At 39.7% G+C, this 26,904-nt stretch overlaps 1 protein-coding gene across 3 annotated transcripts; it reads left to right on the top strand.

Annotated features, from left to right (window-relative positions):
- The first annotated feature begins 491 nt into the window (after positions 1 to 491).
- On the top strand, positions 492 to 26,653 carry popdc1 (popeye domain cAMP effector 1). Of its 3 annotated transcripts, XM_072394935.1 has the most exons (8): positions 492 to 647; positions 1,525 to 1,770; positions 5,370 to 5,494; positions 5,879 to 6,066; positions 6,388 to 6,496; positions 6,856 to 7,023; positions 7,171 to 7,312; positions 26,052 to 26,653. In XM_072394935.1, exons 2-8 carry the CDS (start codon positions 1,542 to 1,544, stop codon positions 26,174 to 26,176), a joined length of 1,086 nt encoding a protein of 361 aa, XP_072251036.1. In that variant the 5' UTR covers positions 492 to 647; positions 1,525 to 1,541; the 3' UTR covers positions 26,177 to 26,653. The 3 variants fall into 3 exon arrangements, with proteins under 3 accessions (XP_072251036.1, XP_072251037.1, XP_072251035.1); XM_072394936.1 differs by lacking the exons at positions 492 to 647; positions 26,052 to 26,653 and adding an exon at positions 21,304 to 21,346 and having other exon boundaries at positions 1,299 to 1,770; XM_072394934.1 differs by lacking the exon at positions 492 to 647 and having other exon boundaries at positions 1,457 to 1,770.
- The last annotated feature ends 251 nt before the right edge of the window (positions 26,654 to 26,904 follow it).

Genomic DNA, 26,904 nt, shown 5'->3' with positions numbered 1-26,904 from the left:
CAGCTAATCTTGCCCAAGTCAAAGGGCTTGACAAATGGTCCTGTCCAGAACTTAAATGGCTTTAAATCATACTATTCAACATAAATCTCAACTTTTTGGGTTATGGTTTATAATATTAAGATTGAAAAGGATCTTGATTTTGTTTCCACTTCTTCATGAGATAACCACTGTCAAACTCTAATTCCCCCAAATATCTTTCCATTGAGTCACAAATATATGCTTCATTCTTTCATACCAATTTCAGAATTTAGCCAGCATTTCTAAAGCTCACAATGTAACTGAGCATGTTCTCTGCCGATGTATCAACTGCTAAAATATATCAACTATGAGAACAGACCCAATCCATCATTGTGCTAACAGCCAATAATGGCAGATTGTTCCTTCCACTTTGCCCCAGTCTCTGATCCAATCCGGCATGGGCCACAATTAATCTGTGATCTCTCTCCCTCTGTTGGAGGTTTTAGACTCTGCTCTCGCCTGCTGGCCCATTTTTGTCACTCCCTGTAAGCTGTGTGGAATGTGCGACACACATTGTGCAGACCCCCATCGAGAGTCTAGCCTGCAGATAGCAGAAACACTTTGAGTTGTTCACAGAAAACAGGCCTCCTTCTTTGTTGTTCGGACTTTCACCGGCTGTTGCTCCATTGGTAAGATATTGCGTTTTCCTCTTGGTACTTTAAAATGCAGTCAGAAAGTTAGAGCTCTGACAAATTCTTCACTAAGTGCATGATTGCCTCCAAATCTATTTTCATATATGAGCCCTTACATTGCTGAGCAGAAAAGCATGGCGCGGAGAACACAGAGGGCTATTGCAACTGTAGGAGTCTCTTATGCCCTCTAGTATTAAAAAATGTAATATCATTCTGAGAACATGTGAGTAACAGTCATATTTTATTACACAGGGTTTTTGTGCATGCCTGGAATGAAATGTAATGTTATAAAGGTTGTATAACTTATTGCAACCTAAACTTTGCATCTGAATCTAAAGTAAAATTTATGAAAAATACTGTATTGTACAAAAACTGTATAAAATGAGTTTTTTTTTTTTTTTTTATAAAATACAAACAACATAGAAGTAGAAAACTCAGCTTCTTTGTTCTCTTAGGTTTTCTGAAATTCACTCTGCTGGTATTTGCTAGAATTCTGTGACACTACTGCACTTTGCACTCTCCAGGAATAGAATAATTATGGAAATTCACAACATTATCCTTATCCTTGTGTAATTTGACGGTGGGGGATTTTGGCAGTTCCTGGCAGACATTGTATCTCTTTCATTTCCTCAAGGGTATTTTAGAGGGGTCACGTGCACAGCTGTTAGCAGTAATACCTACACAAGAGCCCATATTAACTCAGTTAAAATTAAAATGAGGATATTTTAAACTCTGTCAATCTTTCAAAGTATAATGAATTTTGAAAGAGTCATTTGAAAATGTTTTAAACAGAAATATGGCATACACTTTGTAAGCTTTGCACAAATGATAATCCTGTCCTCATTTTTTCTGCAACTTTACCCTGGACTTTTAGGTGAGCCTAGAAACAGGATGTCCTCTATGTCTGAGCTACCCCCAACCATCTTTACCACATTGCACACATTCCCCTCACCTACTTCAGGGGTGCCAGGAGTGGAACCAAATGCCACCTTCTGTCAGGAGTGGCAACAGACCCACCACTTGCTCTTCCATCTTGGGAACTTGTCCCTGCTGCTCGGCTTGGTCATCCCCACCACTCTTGTACTGCACATGATCCTTCTTCGCCTCCTTCTAATGACAGGTCAGTCTAAAGCGGACATCCCCCACCACTCTACCCTCCCCTGGGGAAGCATTCCTCAGATAATACTGTAGAAGGAAATATTTTGGAGAGCAAGAGTTTCTAAAGTCTTAGGCTTTTTTTCTTTTCTTTACTCCAATCAAAAGTGTTCTTTGCCTTACAGCACTGGTAAATCATTAGCACAAGCTTGTGGAGAATTTCATTTACCTCAATGAACATATGAAAGTTCTTTAGAAATTGATCTGCACAAAAATAGATCTCATGACCAGAGCTTAGCCCTTAAAAGGCTGTGAAAGTATGAGATACAGACAGGATTGAATGGGGGATGGAAAAAGCACTTCCAACTTGTTTATCTTCTACTTGGAAGGAGAGTAGAGACAGGAAGTGCCATGAATTATGGGAAATGTGGTTGTAAGTTAATTTATTCATACTGTCCTTTGGCAAAAGCGATAATAGTCTTAGAGGGTCTTGCAGACTAAATGGAACAAACAGAAATAAGGAAAATTAACTTAAAAGAACTACAACACTTAATCGTGCAAGGCAACTTCCAAACAGCCTAATGATTCTGTTATCAAAAGCTATGTGGGACTTAGTCATGTCAACTGCTGTGGTTGAAGGCATTATGATTTGAGGTGTGCCATTCATCTGTTCCATTATTTTGAGAGCATTATTGTACCTCAAAAATGATTTTTCTTTTTAGTTAATAAATGTTTACTTTGTTCACCATATTTCTTTAGATTCGAAAGAGAACTTCTTTGATTTTTTTTGTCAAAGGGCAGACTACCATTGGCCTTATGTCAGTTAAATTCTTAATTGACAAAAAATGTATGACGAGAAAGCAAATGTGTGTTATTGGAATATTTATTAGTAGGAATGAAAATATCCCACTTACATAATTATTTCCATCATCAGTTAAGACACTCACAATTGAGATGTGGTGCATTCTACTTCAGTCAGTGGTCCTTTAGGTTACTTCTGCAACTTGTCTAATGTCATCTTGTGGCTTATTAAATTCATTTTCAAAATTAGGGAAAGCCCACGTAGAATTCATGGTGCATATTCAAAAAAAGCTTGAAGGCCTGCAGGACAAGATTTTGTTAAGTCACAGATCTGGGATAGATGGTTGAAAATGTCTGCATCATTTGAAGTTGCCGAAGCATAGTAGCTTCCATTATTCAAGTTTTTAACCATCAATGGTTTTTCTAGATCTGGTTGCCAGGCCAAATATAGAAATCAGAGATTAAGAGCCCTGGCCAGACTGGTAACAAAAATGACTAGGTCACGATGAGCTCCAGAGCTCCTTTGTAAAGGGCCTAGTGATTGCTTACACCTGTGCTCAAATGAAGGTCTTTTTATTACAGAATTTCCATTTCCTTTTTTTCACAGAAAACATAGACATCAGATGTTACCTTTCATTGTGGAATATTCTATGTAGATTGAGAAAAATAAACAAACAAAACAAATTGTTGATGAAGATTCTCAGTCATCCAGGTCATGGTAACCATAAGAGCGTGAATAAAGGCAACTGGACTTCCTCTTGAATCTTGAAGACTTTTCACCTCTCGTCTGAATGGCTTCTTCAGTTGCACCTGAGGAGCTGGCTCTCCTATGTTGTGCCATAAGCTTTTGGAGCTGTTGTTTGGTCTCTGCTAAATAGAGCTCCGCACACTCCTCGCTGCACTGCACTGCATACACAACACCACTCAGTTTGTGTTTGGGAGGACTCAAGGAAACCATTTATGTTTAACTGGAAAAAACATCTTTGAACACAGGAGGTGGTCTCAGGTATCACCCTCCCAGCATCTATCATACAAAATTGTCTCTTCTCCCCAGGCACAATCATTCACACCTTGGATCCTGTGACCAAAAGTCACCCCTTCAGGCAGGTAGACAATTCATAGATGATAATGACTCAAACAACATGCATATTGGTCAGGAAAGTTTAGGAACACGTGACTGTAACAACCTTCTCTGTTTATAAGGTGATACTCCCCACCATCTAGTTTTAAACTGAGGAAATCTTTCAGATGAGAGGTGAAACATCTTCAAGATCCAAGAGGTTGCCCTTATTCAAGCTCTTATGATTAACAAAACATATTCTTTTCATATTTTAAGATAAAGATAAAAACATGACAAACATGACGGCAATCACTTTAGAGTCAGGAAATATTAGATATTTAGGCATAAACATTTCCTCCAGGCTCTCAGAGCTAACAAAGCTAAATTATGTGCAACTATTAAAGACAATAGAGGACAATCTCACTCGTTGGAAGTCATTACCCATATCACTTTGCAACCATTAGAGGAGGAGAGTTGGGGAGAGTTGCAACCATTAAAATGATGATACTACCAAAAGTTAACTACTTGTTTCAATGATTCCCATAAAACCGTCTGCTACTTAGTCACTAGATTCATGCATCTCCAAATTTCACGTATTAGTTTAAAACAGAAGACCAAGGACAGTGGTGGATTAGATTTACTTCATTTTCAGAACTATTTCTTAGCCAGTAGGTTACAATCCATATCAAAATGGTTTAAACCTAGCCCACTAGATGAACCATGGATAAATATAGAACAAGCATTGTGTGATAATCTGGAAATCTCCGACCTTATTAACACAGTCATTAACTGCGTTTCCCTGTTCCAACAGGTATCCTTTGAATGGTGTTATGGTGTTTTTCCCCCCTCTTTTCCCTCTTTTCTGTCTTCTCAAACCCCAGCTGGTCGAGGCGGATGGCCACCCTTCCTGAGTCTGGTTCTGCCAGAGGTTTCTTCCTGTTAAAAGGGAGTCGTTCCTTTCCACAGTCGCCTCAGGCACGCTCAGGACGGGAGATTGGACTGAAGACAAGTTTCAGTGCAATCTGTTGGTTTCCTTAGCTAGGATATTATTTTTGAATTGGCTTTGTATGAATTAATTGGACTAATTTTGAATTCAGTGAAATGGATTTGATCGGATTATGATTGGATAACAATGAATTGGATTGTAATTGTCATGACCTAGATTATATCTTTGAAGTGCCTTAAGATGATATTTGTTGTAATTTGGCACTATATAAATACAATTGAGTTTAATTTAATTGAATCTTTGCACAAACATCAATTTAATGAAACATTATGTTGTGCAAAATCATTTTTCTGTCCAATATTTTACCATATCTCAGAAGGATATCTTCATGAGTTTTAATCTGGATTAAGTGTGTTTATACATATGCAGCAGCAGTATAAAGTTTTACTACCTATTCTTTTTAAATTAAATCTTGATGTGGTAGCAGTCCCAAAAAAAGAAAAACTAGGCACTGCTGAAAAATTAAATCATGCCAGACCATAGTGTTTCCACTTTGTACACTGTGTTTGTGTAACATAATATATTTTGTTCACATTTGTTCATATTTATTCATAGTTTTGTATTAAATTGATATTGTCTTGTCTCAAACACAACTCATGTGACAATACATGAAAATAGGAAACGACAGCCACATTAGCTACACATAATATCTGAAAGAACACATGCATATAAAATGTGAATTTAGACTTTGACTCTTTTGGTAAGATTCAGTGGCTAAACCTTCATTTATCTGGCTCTCAATCTTTGTTTCTAATAGGTTGCAGTCTATTCATAGCATGGGCAACTCTGTATAGATGCAACCTGGATGTGATGGTGTGGAACGTGGTCTTTCTGGTGGTCAATTTCATGCATTTGTTCTACCTACTCTACAAGCGTAGGCCGGTGAGTTTTGGATCAGCGTACCATCATTCACTCTATCTGCAAGGTTATATACAGGCAAAATAAGTGTGCTGCAGGCAATGTGGCAACTGTATATCTATACTGGGCCTCATTGTAAAGATTTGCTACAACTGTCTAGTGTAGAGCAGCTTTTCATCCTCAGTTTATCAAATCTTGGGGGATACTATATAAATGAAGGCTGTCTATTTAATTTCTATGAAATGAAAAGATTTAGCCCAGGACTGTATAAGAAGGCAGGAGACCTGTTCTCATTCCCACCTTTGTTACTTCACTTTTTCCTTCAGTGTATTATCAGATAGACGTGAGTTTGCTCTTCTTTTTCAGTTGTCAGAAAATTGAACTAAGGCTGTGGTTGTGCTCTGTTAGATTAAGATTGACAGGGAGCTGCGGTCGGTCTACAAACGAATGTTTGAGCCTCTTCGTGTGCAGGAGGCATTGTTTCAAAGGCTCACAGGACAGTTCTGCACCATCCAGACACTGAAGAAAGGCCAGGCCTATGCTGCAGAGGACAAGACCTCTGTGGATGAACGCCTCAGCATTCTGCTCAAAGGAAAGTATGTGCTGTTTGTTTGACAGGCTGTTGTCTGGCTTCTGTTAAGTGTCAAACAATCACCATATGGTGGTGCCTAAACTTTAAGCATGACACCTTAGTGAGAATTGTGAGAGACGTTTGAACTTTTGAGATCATTTTAAAGGGGAATTTGTAAAAGCTTCATAATTCTTGAGTTATGCAACTACAACTTTCTCCCATTGTTTAACCAGTAAACAATACACAGTAACTAATCCCTGCCATGTTTTCAACACAAGAAACATTCAAATAAAAAAAGCAGAGAAAAAAATTGTCATAATCTTGACTTTTACTTTATGTCTGACAGAATGAAAGTATCATACCGAGGTCATTTTCTCCACAACATCTATACCAATGCATTCATTGACTCTCCAGAGTTCAGGTCCACTGAGATGCACAGAGGAGAGAAGTTTCAGGTAAAAACTTAAAGGAAAAAAAACACAACGACAAAACAAAAAAGCAAATAGTTATAAAAATATCAAATACATATCAAGAAATACACACACACATATATACGACACTGTGGATAGAAACTCATACCTGACAGTTCAACATCAAGGGTGCAGCGACGCTCCTCAGTGATATGTCCAGGATTACACATATGTTGTTAACAAGCACAGCAATCCCTCCTCCTTTACTTTTACCTCACTGATTGCAGTTTTCATCTGCCCATGTTTAAGTTATAGCTATACATTATCAGTATTTTGTTAATTCCAATGTTGGGGAATCTCTCTGCCTTGTCGCCTTTAAAATAAAAGTTGTGTTTGACTTACAGGTGACCATTGTGGCAGAGGAGAACTGTAAATTCCTGTGTTGGTCTCGAGAGAGGCTCACTTACTTTCTGGAATCAGACACTTTCCTGAATGAGGTGTTCAGGTACCTCATTGGGAAAGACATAACCAACAAACTGTACTCTCTGAATGACCCCACGCTCAGCGATAAGGTGAGTCCAACTTCATGGTTACATTTTCATGTTTCATGTTTGTAGCACAAACACAGCAAGTATTGGAAATGTACCCTAATACTTCAACAGTAACAGCACAGCAACACAGTATTAATTGTTTGGATATCGGTGGTGAATGTGTCATAGGCTGTAAAGAAGATGGATCGTCAGCCCAGCCTGTGCTCTCAGTTATCTATGATGCAGATGAGAAACAGCATGGCGAGCACCAGCGACACGGATGATGTCCTTAACCAGATCCTTCGAGGAGGATCTGCTGGATCATCACTTCGTAAGTCACATTAACTCTCAAAAAGACAGTTCACTCCATAGAATCCTGTTAAATTTTAAAGAGCTGCTTGTAAAGTCAGGAATATTTGCCAGGTCATCTCAATTCGCAGGTGCCTCCATAGACAATATGTTTTGTTTGGGGACTGTCTTTGGTAGTTCTTGAAAAGCTTTAACATGTGTTTGGGTGCATTGCCCTGCTGCACTATTAGCTCTTCACATGATACAGACCAGAGTGTGAGGCATGTCCCTGAAGGTTGGAGGGCTACTTTTCCTTGGTCTGTAGGGGTTTATTTGATGCAGGTTTATTTGATCCATCACCATTTTTCTGTTGTGAGTGCATTGCCATTTCAGAACACACCCATCTGTTGCTGCAACAAATCTCTAATATGGATTAATCAGTACAGAGCTTTTTTCAATCTGACACTGAAATGGTCGTATGTCTTTGTCTTGTTCTCCTCCAGAGAAATGGTTTTGAAAAGCTATTGATTTTTGAAGGCTTCAGTGTTCTTTTGACATGACTTTGTTGTGTTCTCTATTGAACAGAGGTCTCATTAAACCTCGAGTTTCTCTCTGTCTCCACCCTCTTTCAGCCACACTCTCCATTTGTTTTCCTCATTCGTTCAGTCAGCAGGCGAGTTTTGGCGTAGCTTAGTTGTTCTAGAAGTTCTGCAAGTCCATTAGACACAGTAGGAGGCGACTTTTTTCACCAACATGGCATGTCCTTTAGACAACGATCCCGTGGATGAAGGTGCAGCATTACTGCGCAGAGAATTAAATATTCATCGGGAGATGGTTTTCAGACCGCAGATAGATGTTTTAGCTTTTCCAGACAATTATCTTTTTGAGGGGTACCATCAGAATCTGTTGGAACAAAAGAAAAAAAAAACTTAAAAGACAAACAAATATTTGTATGAATAGGCCTAAAAAGATATCTATGGGCCTGTTACATTGAATAAAGCCACTTGTGTCTTGGGGGGTGGACTCAGAGGATGAGCTCCCTCCAGGGATTCCCTCAGCCTCTGGCCTTCCAATATTCTGGTTTAGGGCCAGTTCCGTTAGAGGTGGTGGTGCTGGGCCACCACCCGTTTTACGAGCATCTGCCTTCTTTCTGTTGGCTGAGTAGAAGTCTGAGTTAGTTTAAATAGGCTTAATTATTTAACAGAACATGATATAAATGAATACATTTATGTGTGTGAAAGCAGCATTATGTTGGGATAAAACAGCTGCACAGTCAAACAGTCTCTTAATATTAACTTTACAGTGTAAAACATGATCAAAATGAGGTGCCTCCATGCCGAGGTCTGAGCTGTTTGAACAATGTTTTTATATTTCATCTTAAACTGCTGCCCAGTGCGCTTCTCCCCCGCGGGATTGCACCGAAATTAAATTAATGAACAGTCTACAATTCAAACAGTTTTGCCCTGTAACATTATTGTGATGCAAAGGACTGCATTTAAACTCACGCACTGACCCGAGCAGCAACGTTCTCCCATGCCGTCTCCCTCTCTGTTGCAGCTGCAGCGTGTTGCACTTCTTTCTGAAAACATGTTGAAACTCACCGTATGAGCGCATTAAGATTTCCAATTTGAGGTTGGTGAGAAAGGTCACCCTCCTCTTCCCCGTTGCCATGGTGACTCGTCGAATCAGGGCTCCATTGATGCTGGCTTTTTATAGTTGTGGTGCACGCGCTTAACTCAAGGTGAAACTACTCAGAGTTGACTAAACTAACTCAAATCAGTGTTTCTGGAACCGGAAACTCAGAGTTTGATGAACCTGCTTTGTGAAACGGACCCCCTGCTGGGGGAGTTGACTGTCTATTAGTGAAAAGAACTTTGTGTATTTATATTCAAATTTTCAGCTCACTTCTGCTCTTCCTTATTTTGCTTTGGAAACAACTGATTCAGGTTCCACAATCTTTTAGAGCCACCTCAACTGCTTTCTGAGAAACTATCAGCGTAGCCAGCCTTGATTTGATAAGAATGCCTAGAATTTGTGAAACTACTGACACATTCACTAGCAGGTTTCCATAGCAGTTTTTGTTGCACACTTAAAAGATGTGAATAAGAAAATTGAAACATTAAAAAAAAACAAAAGAAAACATGTATACATACACAAACTTAAGTTAAAATAAACTTAGATGCTTAATTGAGGTTGTTTCAAAGAAAAATTAATATAGTAAATGATATGTGAGTGGGCAAAAATTAAAATTAGGTAAACTCACAAGCTTTTTCGGCCCAAACCAGCAAATAAACCCATGTGGCTGATCTTCATCTTCCTAGCTGATCTAAAACATTCCAGATATGTCCAGAGATGAAAGTAATACCTGAAGAAAAGCTCTCAATTTTTCTCTTGTGGATGTCAACCGCAGCATTTGTTATAGCTGTAGGAAAAGTAAGTGCTCTAGTTTCTGGTTAGGGCAGCTGTTGAATTATGTAACCTATGTAACCTCCCTATGACAATAACAGCAGCCTAATTTATCCACTTTTATCCACTTTAACCAAATTTATTAATTCTTTCATTTGAAAATGTCTCATGAAAAATGTCTAATACACTTTTTTTTTTTTTAGCAAAAGTCCCCCAGATTTGTTTCACAGCTAAATTGAAATCCAGCTGCTAAATTCAGGTGCCATTGTCACTCTGCTTATCCATAAGCATTGTACTGCTGGAAACTAATTGCATATCTGAAAATGGTGAACATCCACCTAAGCGTCATCAGTTGCTCGGTTGCTTTGTGCCGGCCTTATCGGCATAAGTCCGTGTAGCTCTCAATTTTGTTTGTCGTTTATATAATTATGTGATTTTTAGCTTTTATCTAAACTTTTTTTGTGAAATTTAGTGAATTGCTTTTTCACTTACAATTAATTTTATTTTTATTTATTTTTTGACAATGTGCACTACTACCGGTACTAGAGCAGTGTACACAAGAGAAGAACTGTTGGCACTGTCAAGGACTGGACGCGGAATTAAACATCCAATTCTGACCTAAAAAAGCTGTACCGTAGATGCAGAGCTGGAGCAAAACAAAAGGCAAAGAGGGACAACAGGAGATGGAGGTACAAGCCTTTTCTGCCCTCAGTGATTATGGGAAATGCTAACTCGCTACCTAACAAGTGTGATGAGTTAGAGGTGCTTGTGTGGAACCAACGGCTGTATAAGGAGAGCAGTTTGGTCTGTCTGTCTGAGTCCTGGCTGAATGACAACACACCAGACTCATGTGTGGACATACCCGGCTTCACAGCCATACGAGTGGATCGTGACCGGAGTACGAGCGGTAAGCGGAAAGGCCGGAGTATTATCCTGTTTTTAAATCAGAGATGGATTAACCCCCGCAATGTGACCGTTAAGTTGAGTATATGTTGTCCAGACATTGAACTGCTGTCAGTTGGTTTCAGTGCATTCTATGAGCCCGGAGGGTTCCCATATACAGTCGTCATCGTTGTTTACATTCCACCGAGGGCAGCACTGACAATGGCGTGTGACGTCATCCATGATGCCGTAGCTAGGATACAGACCCAGTGACATCAAAGACCTCCTGAACCAGAAAAAGATGGCGTTCCAGAATGGGGATAGAGAAAGGCGGAGGAATGTACAACGGCAGCTTCCACCACTAGGCATCCTGAGCCCAGCTGCACATCCACCTCTGCGGCAGTTTCCACCACCAGGCCTCCTGAACCCAACCACACCTCCACCTCTGGAGGGTGGGGATAGAGAAAGGCGGAGGAATGTACAACGGGAGCTTAAAAAGACACTACGTCCAGTGCAAGAAAAAGGTAGAGAGACTGCAGCAGAACAATAACACCAAGGAGGTGTGGAGGAGCATGAGGACCATCATTGGATACAGACTGAAGAACTCTCAGTCTGTGGAAGGTGATGTGGACAGAGCCAATACTTTTAACCAATCTTTCAACAGGTTTGATAGTGTGGCTTTTTCCACCTCTGCTGCTGCTCCCTTCACCCCGACAGCGGCTTCCTCTATACTGCTTCTGTGGCAGCAGGAGGTGTGGGGGTCTGCCTTTTAAGGCGGTATTGATAAATGTAATTGTTGCCAAACAACGCCACCCTGGGAATTTCACCCAGGGAATTTATTTTTTAAGTGGACTAACCCAACTGGAGGAAGGCACTGTGGACCGTTATGCAAGTAGGCAGAGACAGCAGTTTGATTAATACAAAAATACTTTATTTTTACAAGTTCTTAGTTTTAAAAAACTAATGTTCAAAATATTACTCACTGAGGGGGAAAATAAAGGGGACCAATCAATGTTGAGACCTACTGTGAAAGACTGCATCCAAAGGGCAGGGGGATCCCAGGGACACCACACGTGAGGGAAAATAAAGAGAGTGTGCACTGTTCTTTGCTGTTGTCTGCTGGGGGAGTTGCACTACAGACAAAAACTGGACAAACTGGTGAAAAAGGCCTGTTCTGTTGTAGGCAGAAGACTAGACCCTCTCAGTGCTGTGGTGGAGCAACGGATGAGGAGGAAACTGTATTCTGTTTTGGATAATAATAGACATCCTCTCCACATCCTGGCAGGACAGAGGAGCAGCTGCAGTTAGAGGCTCATCTCACTGCACTGCAGGACTGAGAGGTTCAGGAGGTCCTTTTTTCCCCACAGCCATAAGGCTTTTTAATAGTGACTGCTGACATGCTCTTCTCAAATTAATTTATTTCGTCATTTATTATTATTATTGTTGTCCAGTATGCAATCATTGTAAATATCTATCATTTTGATACTCGACTTTCCCCCACTGGGGGATGAATAAAGTATTTTTCTATTCTATTCTACACTGTAAACCCTGATAAGTTCAGTTAACTCAAAAAAAATTGTTGAAACTGATTACATACATTTACTTAATCAATGTTAACTAAATATTTTGAGTTAAAAAAGCAGTCCTGATTTATTATGCTTTACTTGTAATCTTAAATGACACTAACTTACTTTGGTAAGTTTAACAAGACTTATCTGATAAGTATGTTCTACTAGTTATTTTGTTTTCACAGTAAAAATAAATACAAGTGTAGTTAACTTGAATGTTCTTATTATCGTAAAACTGAGATTTGACTTATGTTTACTTAAATAAGCTCTATACCAACTCCAGTACAACTCAGTTTAACTCAAAATAAGATAAAAATCTCTATGTAGTATACATACAGTCAAAAACACATTAACAAGGTTAGATGCAACTCAGTTTTTATTGAGTAAACATACTACAACAACAAATTGTTTTCTAAAATTCTACACTTCCATGTGCTGAATACCTGAAATAGTGAACTATCACATCTTGAAATCGACAAAATCAGGATTTTAACGTAAGGAAATAATTTCCCAGGATTTTTTCAAGAACAGTGCACTCAGATAAATTTTTTTTAGGTCATTTTAGGCCAGTGGAACAGTAAGACAACTTATTTCTGCAGGCCTTCCCCTTGGCAGAATTATTTGCATAACAATTATTTTCTTTAAATTATTATTTTAAGCATAAAGTCACATCAGATATTTCTGTTGCAAAGCAAAATGTTTTCATGTGTAAACACTTTTTTCCTATCAAAATTAGAGACCTTAGAAATAAAAGACCTTGAGGAAAACAAACGAAAAGGACATTGTCAATTTTTTTAAAAAATCTATTCAAACCATTTTAAACCCTTCAGTAGACCACATACACCAACAAATGCACGACATTATGTTTTCAATAACCTATCCATGCTGTCCAACTGTCAAACATACAACATGAAGGTGAACAATCACATCAAATCACTAAGATGTTTCAATTGCCTATACCTATGAATTGTTGTGCATCAATGTTCTTTGCAAGAGCCAAATTAAGGCTCAACACTCTGGGCCCCAACTTTCCATCTTCCAGGCCCATCAACACTTTCTGAATAAAGTCGAAAGTATTGGCCACAGCTTTTGGGTAATGTAAATGCAGCGCATAAATCAGTCCAAGAATAATCACATAGGCGTCAGCCAATGTATCCACGTCAATCACGAGATTACCCTCAATGAGAACTGCAACTCTGTTTGGGCAGAAGAATGTGGCATCAGTTGAACTGGCACGGATCAAAGCAAGGCCAACCGGTACATCATCAATGTCCAGTTCAGGGGACTCCACAAGCTGAAGATAGGAGAGAGAGGAGAAACACCTCTTAGCGTAGCACAATACAAACTGACTGCACCACAAGCTACAGCATCAAATGACCACAGACAGTGCAACATTTCTATAAAATAAAAAAGATTTTTAAGCAGATTTCTTGCCTTTATGTTTTACTATCAAATTGTCAACTGGATGTAAATTTATATTATCTCCTTTTGCTACACTAAAAAAAAACCAAACATCTTTCCAGTGAATTTCATAACATCAGGGGAGTTCTTTTTTTGAACTATGAACCTACAGAGCTACTAAAACATGCCTTGATCATGTTCATCAACACTTTATAGTGCTGAGATGAAGGGAGATCGTATTCAATGATATGACGAAGGGCAGCCTGACAAGTAACGTTAAACCATTGGAAAACTGAGTACTTTTAGTAAGTTGGTAATGAATGTCCAAAGCATCTACATACCAGCTTGCAGACGTCATGCAACACCCAGCTTCTTTTGCATCAGGCTAAAAGAGAGAAGATTTACATGAGTTTTACAGAGAAACAAATCCCTCTACTCTTTAAATACTAAACAAAATGACAAAAACATCATTACTATTTCCTTGTTATGCTGTGAAGGGAAAAACACTCGAAAAAGCTGTTCACTAATGGTGTTTCCAGTAAGACCAGCAAGACTTACCAGAGAGGAGCACTCAAAAAGGAAAAAGAGAAAGTAAAATTTATATCAGCGGGTTGAAAAACAGCTGAAAGTAATGACGGAATTAACGACAGAAGTCTTCCCTGGTAGCAGTCCGGAAGCGAGGTTCCCACAAGAAAGATGCCTTTTTGTAAAATTATCTCTGAATATACTCTTGCTGCAAAGCTACTGCCACATCGAGTCGTCTCAAGCGGGATCTGGAACAATCCACTCGTTAGAAGTGACGTCACAGACGATGAGTCAAACAATTTGAGTTCATTGACAAAACTGAATTAAAGTTTTTGAGTACTGTGCACTTAAAATTGAAAATCCGTTAAGATGATTAAAAAAATTTGCTGTGAATGAACTTTTTTAATTTTCTGACTTAACACAACTTAATCATTTTAACACACTTTTACTGTTAGGTCTTACAGTGTATTCTAAACACTTCTTCAGTGTAAGGATAAAACTGAAGGAAATCTGAGCCTTTGTTGGGAGATGTTGATATCAATTATGATAATATTTGTCTCTCTCACTAATATTTTTATGTTTATGTTTATGCATTTAGCAGACGCTTTTATCCAAAGCGACTTACAAATGAGGATATAACATTACAGCTAACATCAAAGCTAACAATAAGCAACATAGAAGGTAATCACTAGTCAGACTCTGTCAGAGGTGATGGGGTGACAGTGTAGAGATAGAGTGAAGTACAGGATAAGTGCTAGGATAGGAGATGCTCTCTGAAGAGCTGGGTCTTCAAGAGTTTCTTGAAGATAGACAGGGACGCCCCTGTTAGTGCCCCTGGTAGTGCTGGGTAGGTCATTTCTCCATTGTGGAACAACACATGAAAAGAATCTAGATTGTCTTAAGCGTGGCTGCTAGACGACAATGTGCATTTATATTGACATTTTTATCTTAATTATTACTTTTTATTCCTATTTAACTGAGCTGCGTTTTACCCTGTGCATGGAATGGAATGTAAAATATGAATCTGAATCTCCATTTATATTATCTATAGAGCGGGTTCACCTATGGTATGGTAGTCCGGACGTATTTTTTACTCTGCGGCTTTCTGTGCTTTCTGTGAATTCATCAACTGAGTTGTTGGTACGTTAACAAACAAAACACCACAACACATTCATAGCAATCTCAGGAGATTTCACCTACGTCTCCTGCTCTGCTACACTTCCAACTTTCTAACAGTTTGTCAGTTGTTCCACCACAGAATATAAAAAATATTGGCTTTATTATATCCAAATCTAAGAGTTGCATGCAGCTCATCCTCCATTAGGAAAATCAGACTCTAAATTGGTACCCCCATGACCACTTATGCACGCATTATTCAGTGTCAACATGTGATCAAAAAGAATTTGCAGATGGTTTCAGAAAGCACCAGTCACAGGCTGAAATGCATTTTGAAAGCCACATGAAGATTATGTTAATGCCATGATGAGCGATTGGTTACTTTTGGAAGGAGTGAACGCTGGCACTTCTTAGCTGCCGCTGCTCACTGGCTTCTTCTCCTTGAAGCACCTTAAGGCTTTTAAATTATTATTATTTTTTTTTTTTTCGCCTGTGGAATTTGCAGTTGTTTTCTATGTGTTGAGAATTCGTTAATTCAGACTTTTTATTTCCTGAGTTAGCTGACATCCGTGTCTAAAAGAGCCTACCCGCTGCCTCCACAGCTGCCATGGCTTTGGCTTTAGTTATGTGTGGCTTGTGCTAGCCTGGACTGTCCTGTTTTTAGTCCATGACCCAACGACAGCACTGTTCCAGTACTCAGCCGCTGAACTTCATAGGCTCCGCTTACACCTGCACCTGCCACCACCTCCGGCTCTGCTCCTACACCCGAACATTTTACACCTGCCCTGTCAGAAATACATTCACCACGGCTCTCGCTGGAACCTCTGGTGGGATGGATCCAACTCCATCAAATCTTTTTAGTCTACTGCCGGCCGCTGTGCTGATCAGTGTGCTGGCCCTCCTGGCTAAGTGATCTTACACGGCTGTCAACCACAGCAGGACTACTGTCTTTTTAACATCCGCTCATGAGTAAGGGGTATCTTGAGCAGGATATCCTCGCTGACCACAAGTTAGACTTTTTTTGTTTACTTGAAACATGTCAGCAGCCGAAAGATTTTATTTCACTTAATGATGCTACTCCTCCAGGGGTTGTTTTCATCGCTCAACCTCGTGATTCTGGTTGAGGGTGAGGTCTCGCGATAATCTACCGCGAGAAGTGGAGGATAGCGCCTCTCTGTCACTCATTTGAGGCCGCTGTATGTCAGCTCTCTGGAACTATTCCCACTATTATTACCACCCCGTATCACCCCCCGAAGCCTAATAAGGATTTTATTATCAACTTTGCAACCTTCCTGATGCACTTTTCCACACTCTCACCAAACATAATACTTCTGGGGGATTTTAACATTCATATTTGTAGCGTGCTCAGGGATGCCCGGAAAGGGCAGAGACCCTTTTGCCTTTGACCTGTTAGTAGTGGTATAAAAAACAACAAAACCACCTAATTTACAATCATGAGAAAAGGAGGTGATAAAACATTCCAACCAAGGACCTTCCACCTTTGGAAGATTCTGGAGTCAGATTAACATCTGTTAAGTAAACAAAGACTCACCTTTTGGTACCAAAATGGGGAAAAGGATGCATACCAAGAGACGACATTACCATTCTTATCTAAAGAATTTGAATTAAAACGTGACACTTATCACACCGACGAAACACAGACTTTTTGGGAAATAAGAAAAGTCTCCAGAGCCAACTCCAGACGGATTACTGAATGTGTGACAAGTATGCATCATAATAACCTATCAGCTGTGAAACACGAAAATGGAAAGCTCTAGCTTCAATTTAAGACTTTTCACGACGTCAAACGTAAAACCCCAGGAAAGTAGTTATTCTGTCATAGGTCTCGGCTGTTGTGCCGTGGAGCTACAGTGCCATCTCCAGATCGGTGGTACCAAACTTTGAATTGGAACCATTCTGCATTTAAATACTCCTGTGAATAATCCTGTGACTGCAGCATTGATACAAATGACATGTGTGTGTGTTACAATAAACTAGAGGTCCAAACGACGGAATAACATTAAATAAATTAAATGTGTGTGTAATAGATCTCCACTTTAAACTGATACGACTTAAACTCACCATAATCAATGGTCTTTTCTTATATGGATCCTGTCAAATGGTTGCTGTTTATCATGCTTATGTTTAATGCCTGGGTTATAAGTATTGTATTAATGTACTCTTTGAATGTGCGTTGGGATGCTGGGACAAGAGAGATTAATTTTTCTTTGAAAAAAAGTGAATTTAGGAATGAAGCCATTCTGTTACGCCCAAACCAAGTCAGACATCTTATTGGTTGAGAGCTAAAAATGTCACTCCACCCTCGCCAGTGAAAACCAAGCGCGCAGATATTCAAAGGGCTCTCGGCTCCAGTATTCTCTTGTAACCTATCTTCTCTCTCTCTTCCTCTGTGAATTTATGTTGAAAATCAGCATGTTTCATGTTATCACAACAATGTTAAAATCTTACTGTTTTTCATGTTAGCATAAATTGTCATCATTAGCGTGCTTGCCCACCATAATTTTTTTGCACATTTCTTTTGGAAATATATGTTTATTTCAGTTTTACTTTGACTGGCTGATGAATGACATGCTTATTGAATTCATGAAGAGGCTCTACCTGCATGCTTCATGAATTAGCTAGCTGCCTAACTGCACAGTGGAAGCAGTGAGGCAGAAAACTTGTCTCAGCTTTCTTTAAACAAGTTGCTGGCAAAAATTTAAAATGAACATCCAACATTCATCCATCCGTCAAGTCAAGTCAACTTTATTATCAATGCTGCCATATGTACAGGACATACAGAGAAATTAAATAGCGTTTCCCTCTTATCCCTGGTGCAAACAGCAATAAACATGAAAATGAAATAGAAAATAGAAGATAAAAAATATATTCAAGTTAAAATATATTCAAGGTAAAATATATATGAGAAAAGGCAGTGGCAAATCTGTATAAATATGGCAAGTGGAGCAGTACTAACCAAATTAACAGTATAAATATGACACATATGGCAGTATAAACAGAACTTATAGTATAAACAGTGAACTATAAACATAATTAACAGTATAAACAGTTAGCTACGTACAGTTAGTGTACAGCAATTGACTGTAAACAATGCAATTCTGTTTGCGAGTTTGCAAGAGTGTGTGAAGTGGCTGGTGACATTTGGTTTGTGCATGGGGGCCGGGGGCCGAGAAGGAAGGGGAGGGCAGTGCCGGGAGGGAGTTCAGCATCCTGACAGCCTGGTGGACGAAGCTGTCTCTCAGTCTGCTGGTTCTCCCCCCCCGAAGGCTCCTCATTCTCCTCCCAGAAGGCAGAGGTTGAAGAAGCGGTGGGTGGAATCGGTGAAATGGGGGAAGTCACCCGCAATGCTGAATGCTTTGCGGCCAGGTGTGGGGCTGGGATGTTCACAATGGTTCCACAGTTGAAGTTGTGCATGATTTCAGTCTGCAGATTAAGTAGAGGCTGAGCTCCTGAGCTTTCCTGGCCAGTGATGCGGTGTTGCTGATCCAAAAGAGGTCCTCAGTGAGGTGCACACTCAGGAACTTGGTGCTACTCACTCTCTCCACCGCAGCACCGTTTATGGTCAGTGATGGGTGGGGGCTCTCCAGAAGTCGACAAAAATCTCCTTCATCTTCTCCACATTAAGAGAGAGATTGTTGTCTTTGCACCACATGGCCAGTTGGCTCACCTCGTCCCTGTACTTTGACTCATCGTTGTTGTTGATGAACGCCATTCGCAAACATGATGATGAGGTTGTTATTGTGGGTTGGTGTGCAGTGGTGGATCAGTATCCTTGGGGGGCCCCTGTGTTGAGTGTGATGGTGCAGGATGCGTTGCTGCCGACCTGAACTGCCTGTGGTCTTCTGGTCAGGAAGTCCAGCAACCAGTTGCACATACCTCCTAGTTGTATGTGAGGTGTTCAGTTCTAGACAGTCCAGTTTCTGTATCAGCTGCTGGGGGATGATTGTGTTGAAAGCTGAACTAAAGTCTAGGAACAGCATCCTCACATGAGTCCTTCATGTCCAGGTGAGTGAGAGCTGAGTGGAGGGAGTTGGAAATTGCATCATCAGTGGACCGGTTGGCCCAATTTGAAAATTGGTAGGGGTCCAGGTGGAAGGACAGATTCTATGTGCTGCATGACTAACCGCTCGAAGCGCTTCATGATGATGGGGGTCAGAGCCACAAGGCGGTAGTCGTTGAAGCAGGATGGCCTTTTTTGGAACAGGGATGATGGTGGTACTCTTTAAACAGGTGGGAACAACAGCTTGGCTCAGGTAGGTGTTGAAGATTTCTGTGAGGACATCTGTGAGCTCCTCTGCACAGTCCTTAAGCACACAGTCATATTGTCAGGTTTCGCAGTCTTGCGAGCATTGATCCTGGAGAGGAATCTCCTCACGCTGGCTGTGGATAGGGACAGGTCCATCTTCTAGATGCACGTTTCACTATTCAGGGTCTCTGGCCCAACCATAGAGCCCATCTGAGCTTTTGTCAAGAAGTGGGCATATCCCGAACAGGTCGCTAGTCCATCTCAGGGCAGTCAAAAGAGGAAATCCTGACTCATACGTTCTACCATTTCAAAAACAAACAAACAAGCAAACATATTTTTTTGGTGAGGGAGAATATCAGAGCCCCCAAAAAATTCACAAATCTTTGATTTTTTTTTTCCTAATATTCAGGTTCACTGTTGTCTAATCACCCTGAAAGCTGTGTTGCTAGGTCACACCACTTGTTTGTAGTTTGTATTATTCTTAAAGATACGTTAAATGAGCTACTGACAGAGTGAGCAGCATAAAACAATTAAACAGGTCTTCATATTAATATGTAGCAGTATGTAGCACCAATAGGTCATCCTCGTGTTTGCTCAGAATTACCCCTACTGTAATTCAGTTTCTGAAACTACATTTTGTTCATCTTAGTGTATACATATCATTTCCTTCATACAATGCATCCGGAAAGTATTCACAGCTCCACTTTATTTCACAATATCCTGTTAAAACCTTATTCCCAAATAGATTAAATTCACCTTTTACCTCAATATTCTACACATAATACCCCATAATGACAAAGTGAAAGAAGTTTGTTTGAAACTTTTACAAATTTTTAAGGATAAAAAACTAAAACTAAAACATTTACATAAGTATTTACAGAGTTACACTCAACACTTTGTTGGGTTCAAATCTGGGCTCTGGCTGGGCCACTCAAGGACATTCACAAAGTTGTCCTGAAGCCACTTTGTTATCTTGGCTGTGTGCTTTGGGTCGTTGGAAGATGAATCTTCGCCCCAGTTCGAGGTCCAGAGCGTTCTGAAGCAGGTTATCACCTGTGCTGTCTCTATACATTGCTGCATTAATTTTCCCACAACCCTGAGTACTCTCCCAGTTCCTGCTGCTGAAAAGCATCCCACAGCACAATGCTGCCACCACCGTGCTTCACTGTAGGTGTGGGATGAGGCAGATGATGACCAATACCTGGTTTCCTCCACACATAACGCTTGGCATTCAGACCAAAGAGTTCAATCTTTGTTTCATCAGACCAGATAATTTAATCTCTCATGGTCTGAGAGTCTTTCAGGTGCCTTTTGGCACAGATGGGCTGTCATGTGCCTTTTACTGAGGAGTGGCACTCTGCCATACAGGCCTGATTGGTGGAGTGCTGCAGAAATGGTTGTCCTTCTGGAAGGTTCTCCTCTCTCCACAGAGCAATGCTGGAGCTCTGTCAGAGTGACCATCGGGTTCTTGGTCACTTCCCTGACTAAGGCCCTTCTACCCCGATTGCTCTGATTGATCAGCTGAAGTTACCACAGATGGACTGCAGGTTGTAGAAGATTCTGAAGGATGATCAATGGAAACGGGATGCACATAAGCTCACTTTTGAGGGCCATGACAAATGCTGTGAATACTTAAGTAAATGTTTTTTCCAGTAAAGTTTCAAAACACTTGTTTCACTTCATTATGTGGTATTGTGTGTTATGTGTAGAAGTTTGAGGTAAAAGATGAATTTAATCTATTTTGGAATGAGGCTGTAACACTGGATGTTGTGGAAAAAGTGGAGCCCTGTGAAAACTTATCAGATGCACTGTATATCTGTTTGGTAGGTTAGTTATTCTCTGACACTCTTCCTCCTGTCCCGCCTCCAGCTGTGACTACTCCCTCAGACTGAGCAATTTCCTGGCAAAAGCTGTAAGACCACTTCTTTTTTTTTACTCTAACCCCCACTCCTGTGCCCCAACCACAACTTACTGGCTTGATTATTTATTCAATTCACTTTATAACCACTTCCATCATGACTTCTTCAAATCAGTTGTGGAGGATTTAACCTCCCAATCTATATTCTGCCTGTTCTAACATGGTGTTTTCATAACCTGCTTGGTCCTGTTAACATCTTATATCAGAGTAATTCATAATAGTGACAGTTGTCTAAAATGTACCTGGCAGTTATAGGTTTTTAAAAAGAGAACATTTTTTCCTGTTATGCCTGGTTGCAGCAGTTACCGAAACATCACTTTGCCAAGCCGTGGACTTACACTGACACAGATACTATTATTTAATTTGTTTACCAAACCAGGTTACAACTCTTTGATATCAAGGACTAGCTAAAAATGTATTCATCAGTTGAGAATGTAAAAAAAGTTTGCAGCACCTGATACTAAAGACTGTGTTTGCAAAGAAGGTCAGATCTGTGTTTCCTTGCAAAGTGTCCAGTTTTGTGAAGAAACTGTGCTGATATATAAACAGAGGCGCAGCCAGCTTGTTGGCAAATTAGTTCCGCTGATCATCAGGAACCTGTAGTTTACATCTCATGTGCATCTTGTCTCTTGTAAGAACCCAAGATTTATAAGTATAAACCCTTATTAAGTGTTCAGATAAAATATTTAAGATGTGTTCTTTTGCTCAGATAAAAAGAGTACTGTTATTCAGGTCTACTTTGATAAATCAGCTCCGAGACTTCCCTCTTCAACTGAACCGCATTCAAATTTCTTCTTGTCTTTTTATTGTTTGGGATTGGACTGCAACTGTGGAAGTCATTAGTCTCTTGAAATTCAACAGCAGTTTTCTACCTACTTTTACTATTGATGTGGTAAATAAGTGGTTGCACTTATTTTTAAGAGACAAGGGTCCCAATGATCCAGTGCATTAAAACTTTGCCAAACCCCACCGCCCAATCAAAAAAACAAACAAAAATAAAAGTTAGGTTTGGATTCACACCTCACAGCTTTCATGTAATGTCCACAGGACAAAAGAGCCAAGAGAGTACATTGCATGAAAATGAATTGCCTTCCTCTGCCATGCTCTCGATGAGCTTGCTCAGATGAAATTCTGCGAAAAAAGGACATGCTTATTGCATTAAGGACCCAGTCAAATTGTCACCATAGCTCTACTCAACCGTGCATGTAATGAAGAAACAACTCATCTGTGAGAGCTGTTATTAGAAAAATTAACTAACAGACAACGGTATGAAACCAAGAAATCCCTCAGAGGCCTCAGAATTTTACTTACAAGGGGAGAACACACGAACCTTCTCTCTGCAGATTCACAAGAGTTCTCCAACGAGTGGTTGCCTCCCTTGCTCTTTTATTAGGTGACACACACACACATACATACAATCCCCTATGTGCCCAGGTCTGGCATATCTCCTTAGTTTGGAGGCATCTCCTTATTTGGGGAGCTATAAAGATAACAATCAGTGGGAAGTTTTGATATGAAATGGCCTCTCTGGCTGTGACTTTTATTTAATGATACTAAGCAAACTTTTCTGACAGCTGTGTGCGCTCACAGGAAGTGTTTAATTTATTAATAGCTTTTTTTTTAAAGATTTTTTTAGTTTGAAGTCAAAATGCGGCAAAATAGTCACTAAAACTGAATCTATCTTTCAAGATGTGCTGGAGACATGCAGTCATCACGACATTCTGGGGAGGAAATATCAGACAAAGAAAGTGACATTTCTGTGCATAGACCTGACTTCTTAGAGTGCCTGGACGTAGGCCTACCTTTAAAAAAAAACTGTAAAATATTGTCTTTGTTTTACTATTGTTATTCAAATTTGACTCAGACTGTGTAAGGCATCAGGCTGTGATCTGTTATCTACAGGCATCTGTTTACAAAAAACTTTGCCTGGCCATTATATATCTACACTATGCCAGTGAAAATGTGAACCTTTTTTTTCTCATTGAATTTATGACTTGTCTATCAAAACAAAATAAAGTGCCATAAATAAGCAGAGAACAAAACATTAAGAGCTTCAAAACATTTTGATACAACTTGTGATGAATGACTCAGGTTAGAGCATTCTGTCCTTATTCCTTCATACTTTAATTTGGTCTGAGTCAGGAGGTTGGTTGGTCGGAGTTCTCCAGCATGAGAACTCTCTTTTCTGGCCCTTCCAATATGTTTATCTGATAAGAGCAAACAGCTCAAAGAGTCTGCATCATGGTGATACTTTTCTTCATTGTATGCTATAGGGTTGCTGCTAAATTTAGATTTTTGGAGATGCTGTTTTTGACAAGACTCTGAAAAGTGTCAACAATCACTTGTTTTCTGTCACAATTCTAAATTGTAAACAACACTGCCAGTCCTTATTCATTCACTTTTTCTTTTTCCTCAGCATGCTTATGATGTGAATTCTATTGGTTCAATTTCATGTAGTATGCCATGTGACACGATGCAATGACTCCATATGTTGATGCATCACATAATAAGATAAGGTATTTTACTTAGTCAGCATGTACAAGCACATCTGCTGATTACATAATATATTTTGACCTTTCAATTGCAGATTTTTTAGCTTTTCTCTACTGTCACTTAGTGTCTTTTTGTAGCAGTTTATGCAGTGGAGCAAGAGCAGCTAACAGACCTGGAAAAACTTATTAAGAGTACTTCAACAGCCTGAGATATGCCTTAAGCTCTGTCACATTTAAAGATATGGGTACTTCTTAGATTGCCTGCACCTTCTCATGGACTGGATTTATTTGCTGCATCCACTTTGTGACCCAAAACCCCCCCTTCATCATTCATGAATGAATTGTTGGTTCTCTACAGCCTAAGCCCACCATCCTTAAGTTGCTGCAGCACTGTGGCAAGTGAAGAAGTCCTTGATCATCCTTCTTGTTTGCATGATACCATACAAGAATATGACCACATGAGGGATGCCCTGCATTAGTCTTTGCAAGGTTGCTGCTCACTTCTACAACTGTAGCAAGCACTTCTGTGCTTACCAGGACTCTGCTTTGTGGACATTTTATGCATGACATGTAGTGGTCTCACTTGCGAGTGCACAGACTGTCTTAATGACCCCAAGCCAGTTTCAGTGCTTTGTTCAGGTCTGGCTGCGTCAACACCTACAGCTCCAGTCCCACAATTAAGTTTGCCACACATCATCTCAGACCATTTTTAACCATGGGTACAGTCTTTACCTAGTTTTCCAAGCACAATAATATGCCTTAATTGTTTCACCAGGCTTCCTCCCTCTGGACCTGAATTCATTGTGTTGTATAATTTAAATGCATTTGGAGTTATAGCAGTTCTTCAAAAAACTTTTTGTCTCCAGGTTTAGTGGGGCTGACAAAGTTTCTCATGAGGCTGTAAATTTGACTACCCACAGAACTAGGCAGAATAGCTATCTGATGTGTGTTACATAGGCATTAGATCCAGTTCTGTCTCTTCCATGGCAAGGCAAAACTTAAAGACAGCATTTAGCACAAACACAAAAGATCAAGGCAAGGCAAGTTTATTTGTCGAGCACAATTCGTACACAAGGCAATTCAAAGTGCTTTACAGCTACATAAAATCACAAGAAAGCAAATAAAATCATTCCATAAAACATAAAAATAATCATTAATTAATTCAATTAAAAGCAAAGAGAGCAGATAGAAAATTTTAAGTTGTCATATGCACAGCTAAATAAACTGTTTTCAGCCTGGATTTAAACATTGTCAGAGTTGAGGCCTGTCTCACATCTTCTGGAAGACTGTTCCAGATTTTAGGAGCATAAAACTGAAACGCAGCCTCACCTTGTTTAGTCCTGACTCTGGACACCACCAGGAGACCCCTCCCTGAGGTTCTTAGAGTCCGAGTTGGTTCATATGGCTCTAACATGTCAGAGATGTACTTTGGCGCTAGACCATGAAGAGACTTGTACACGAGCAGAGCTGTTTTAAAGTCTATTCTCTGAGCGACAGGAAGCCAGTGCAGAGACCTGAGCACTGGACTAAATTGTTCACATTTAAACAGACCTCATGTGGCAGCAAAAAGCTGCAGCAAGTAGATGGGTTTGCAAGACAGAGTGGATGCACAACCATATCGGGACTTTCAGCCACGCAAGTAGTGGATAACAGTAGAGGATGCCATGTAAATGATGAAATTGCTATGTTCTATATTAAATTAGTTACCGCTAAGCCCTTATTTGGCTTGAGAAGAAAAGGAAAGGAATAAATGATTCATGTCATTCTGATAAACATATCAGGTTTATTCATTACTGGGACATGAAACTAGAACAAACAATAAGCTCTCTACAGCATTCATGCAAAAATATTACCCTCTTCCTTCAGCGTTGCTCTTCAGAATGCTTTTGTTTCAAATGATCAGTTCTGTTTCTTCGCAGCAGAATGTGTCTTCATCTGTCAGATGGAAAAAAACACTCAGGGTTTTCTGTAGTTTCACACTACCTGTTCAATCATTGTGCAGTGGGCTTCTTTCTGTATGAATGCACATTGGACAATAACCTCTGCCAGCTAAATTCTGGCCTTGTAAAATCAGTTATGTCTTCTTTGTAAAATGTATTAACTTGATTACTAAGTCGGGATTATGCAGTTTTTGTACTTTGAGTATATGAGTAGTTTACATACCACAACCCTCTTCTTGATATATTTTTATATGTATGTTTTTCTAGAAAAATCACCTGGCACCAAGTCATCAACTAAAATGAAGCCTATAGAGGAAGGCATGGAGGATGACGTTTTTGAAGAACCTGCTCCCTCCCACCAGTTTCCCAACACTTCCAGTGAGGAGGTGTAACCAGCAGGTGAAGAATACACAAGACCACATCCTTATTATGTTGATCCATGTAGGAACAGAATGGATGCATTGGCGTCGTCATTAAAAAAGCCAAGATGTTCAAGAAAGTTTGCCGTAATTTATTCATTTGGTTTTCATGACACAGGTAGTCCATCAGAGATCATGACAAGTTTTACTTTTGTAAAATGTATTTTTTATTTTTTTATTGTTATGAACATTATTGTTGTCGTTATTGTCTTTATTTTTTGTGGTGGGGGTGTCTATAGTGTTAGATATATTTTCTATAGGATGTTAGTATCACAACTGTCACACAGATCTTTTGAAATTAATTGTAATTATTTTACCAGTCAGTTTTTTCTTCTTGAACTGTTTGAATCAGATACCAGCTTAGTTTGTGTGATAAATAAAACTTTGGAGTACAAGGTCTACAAAAATGTTTCCATGTTTCATTTCTCATTTTGTCAACTGGGTAAAGAGACCAGTTTATCCAGGGGTACATCGTGGACGGCTTGCCAGTCCATCACAGGTCCACACAGAGACAAACGAGTCCAACAAACATCCCTCAATTTAGGATCAGAAATGAACTAAACATGCATATTGTTGCATTATCCATCTATAATCATCCTCTGACTGTACTCTTATGAGTATATTATACTGGGTCCAAAAGGGGGGGGGGGATTTATCAGGGGGGTGCCTATCACTGCATTGAATATAGGGGCTTCTGATGC

Source organism: Leuresthes tenuis, unplaced genomic scaffold, assembly GCF_036924035.1.
Source record: "Leuresthes tenuis unplaced genomic scaffold, fLeuTen1.0.hap1 SCAF_10, whole genome shotgun sequence".
NCBI classification, from domain to species: Eukaryota; Metazoa; Chordata; class Actinopteri; order Atheriniformes; family Atherinopsidae; genus Leuresthes; species Leuresthes tenuis.
Note: the sequence above shows the minus strand (reverse complement) of the source record. Positions and strands in the feature narration are given on the sequence as shown.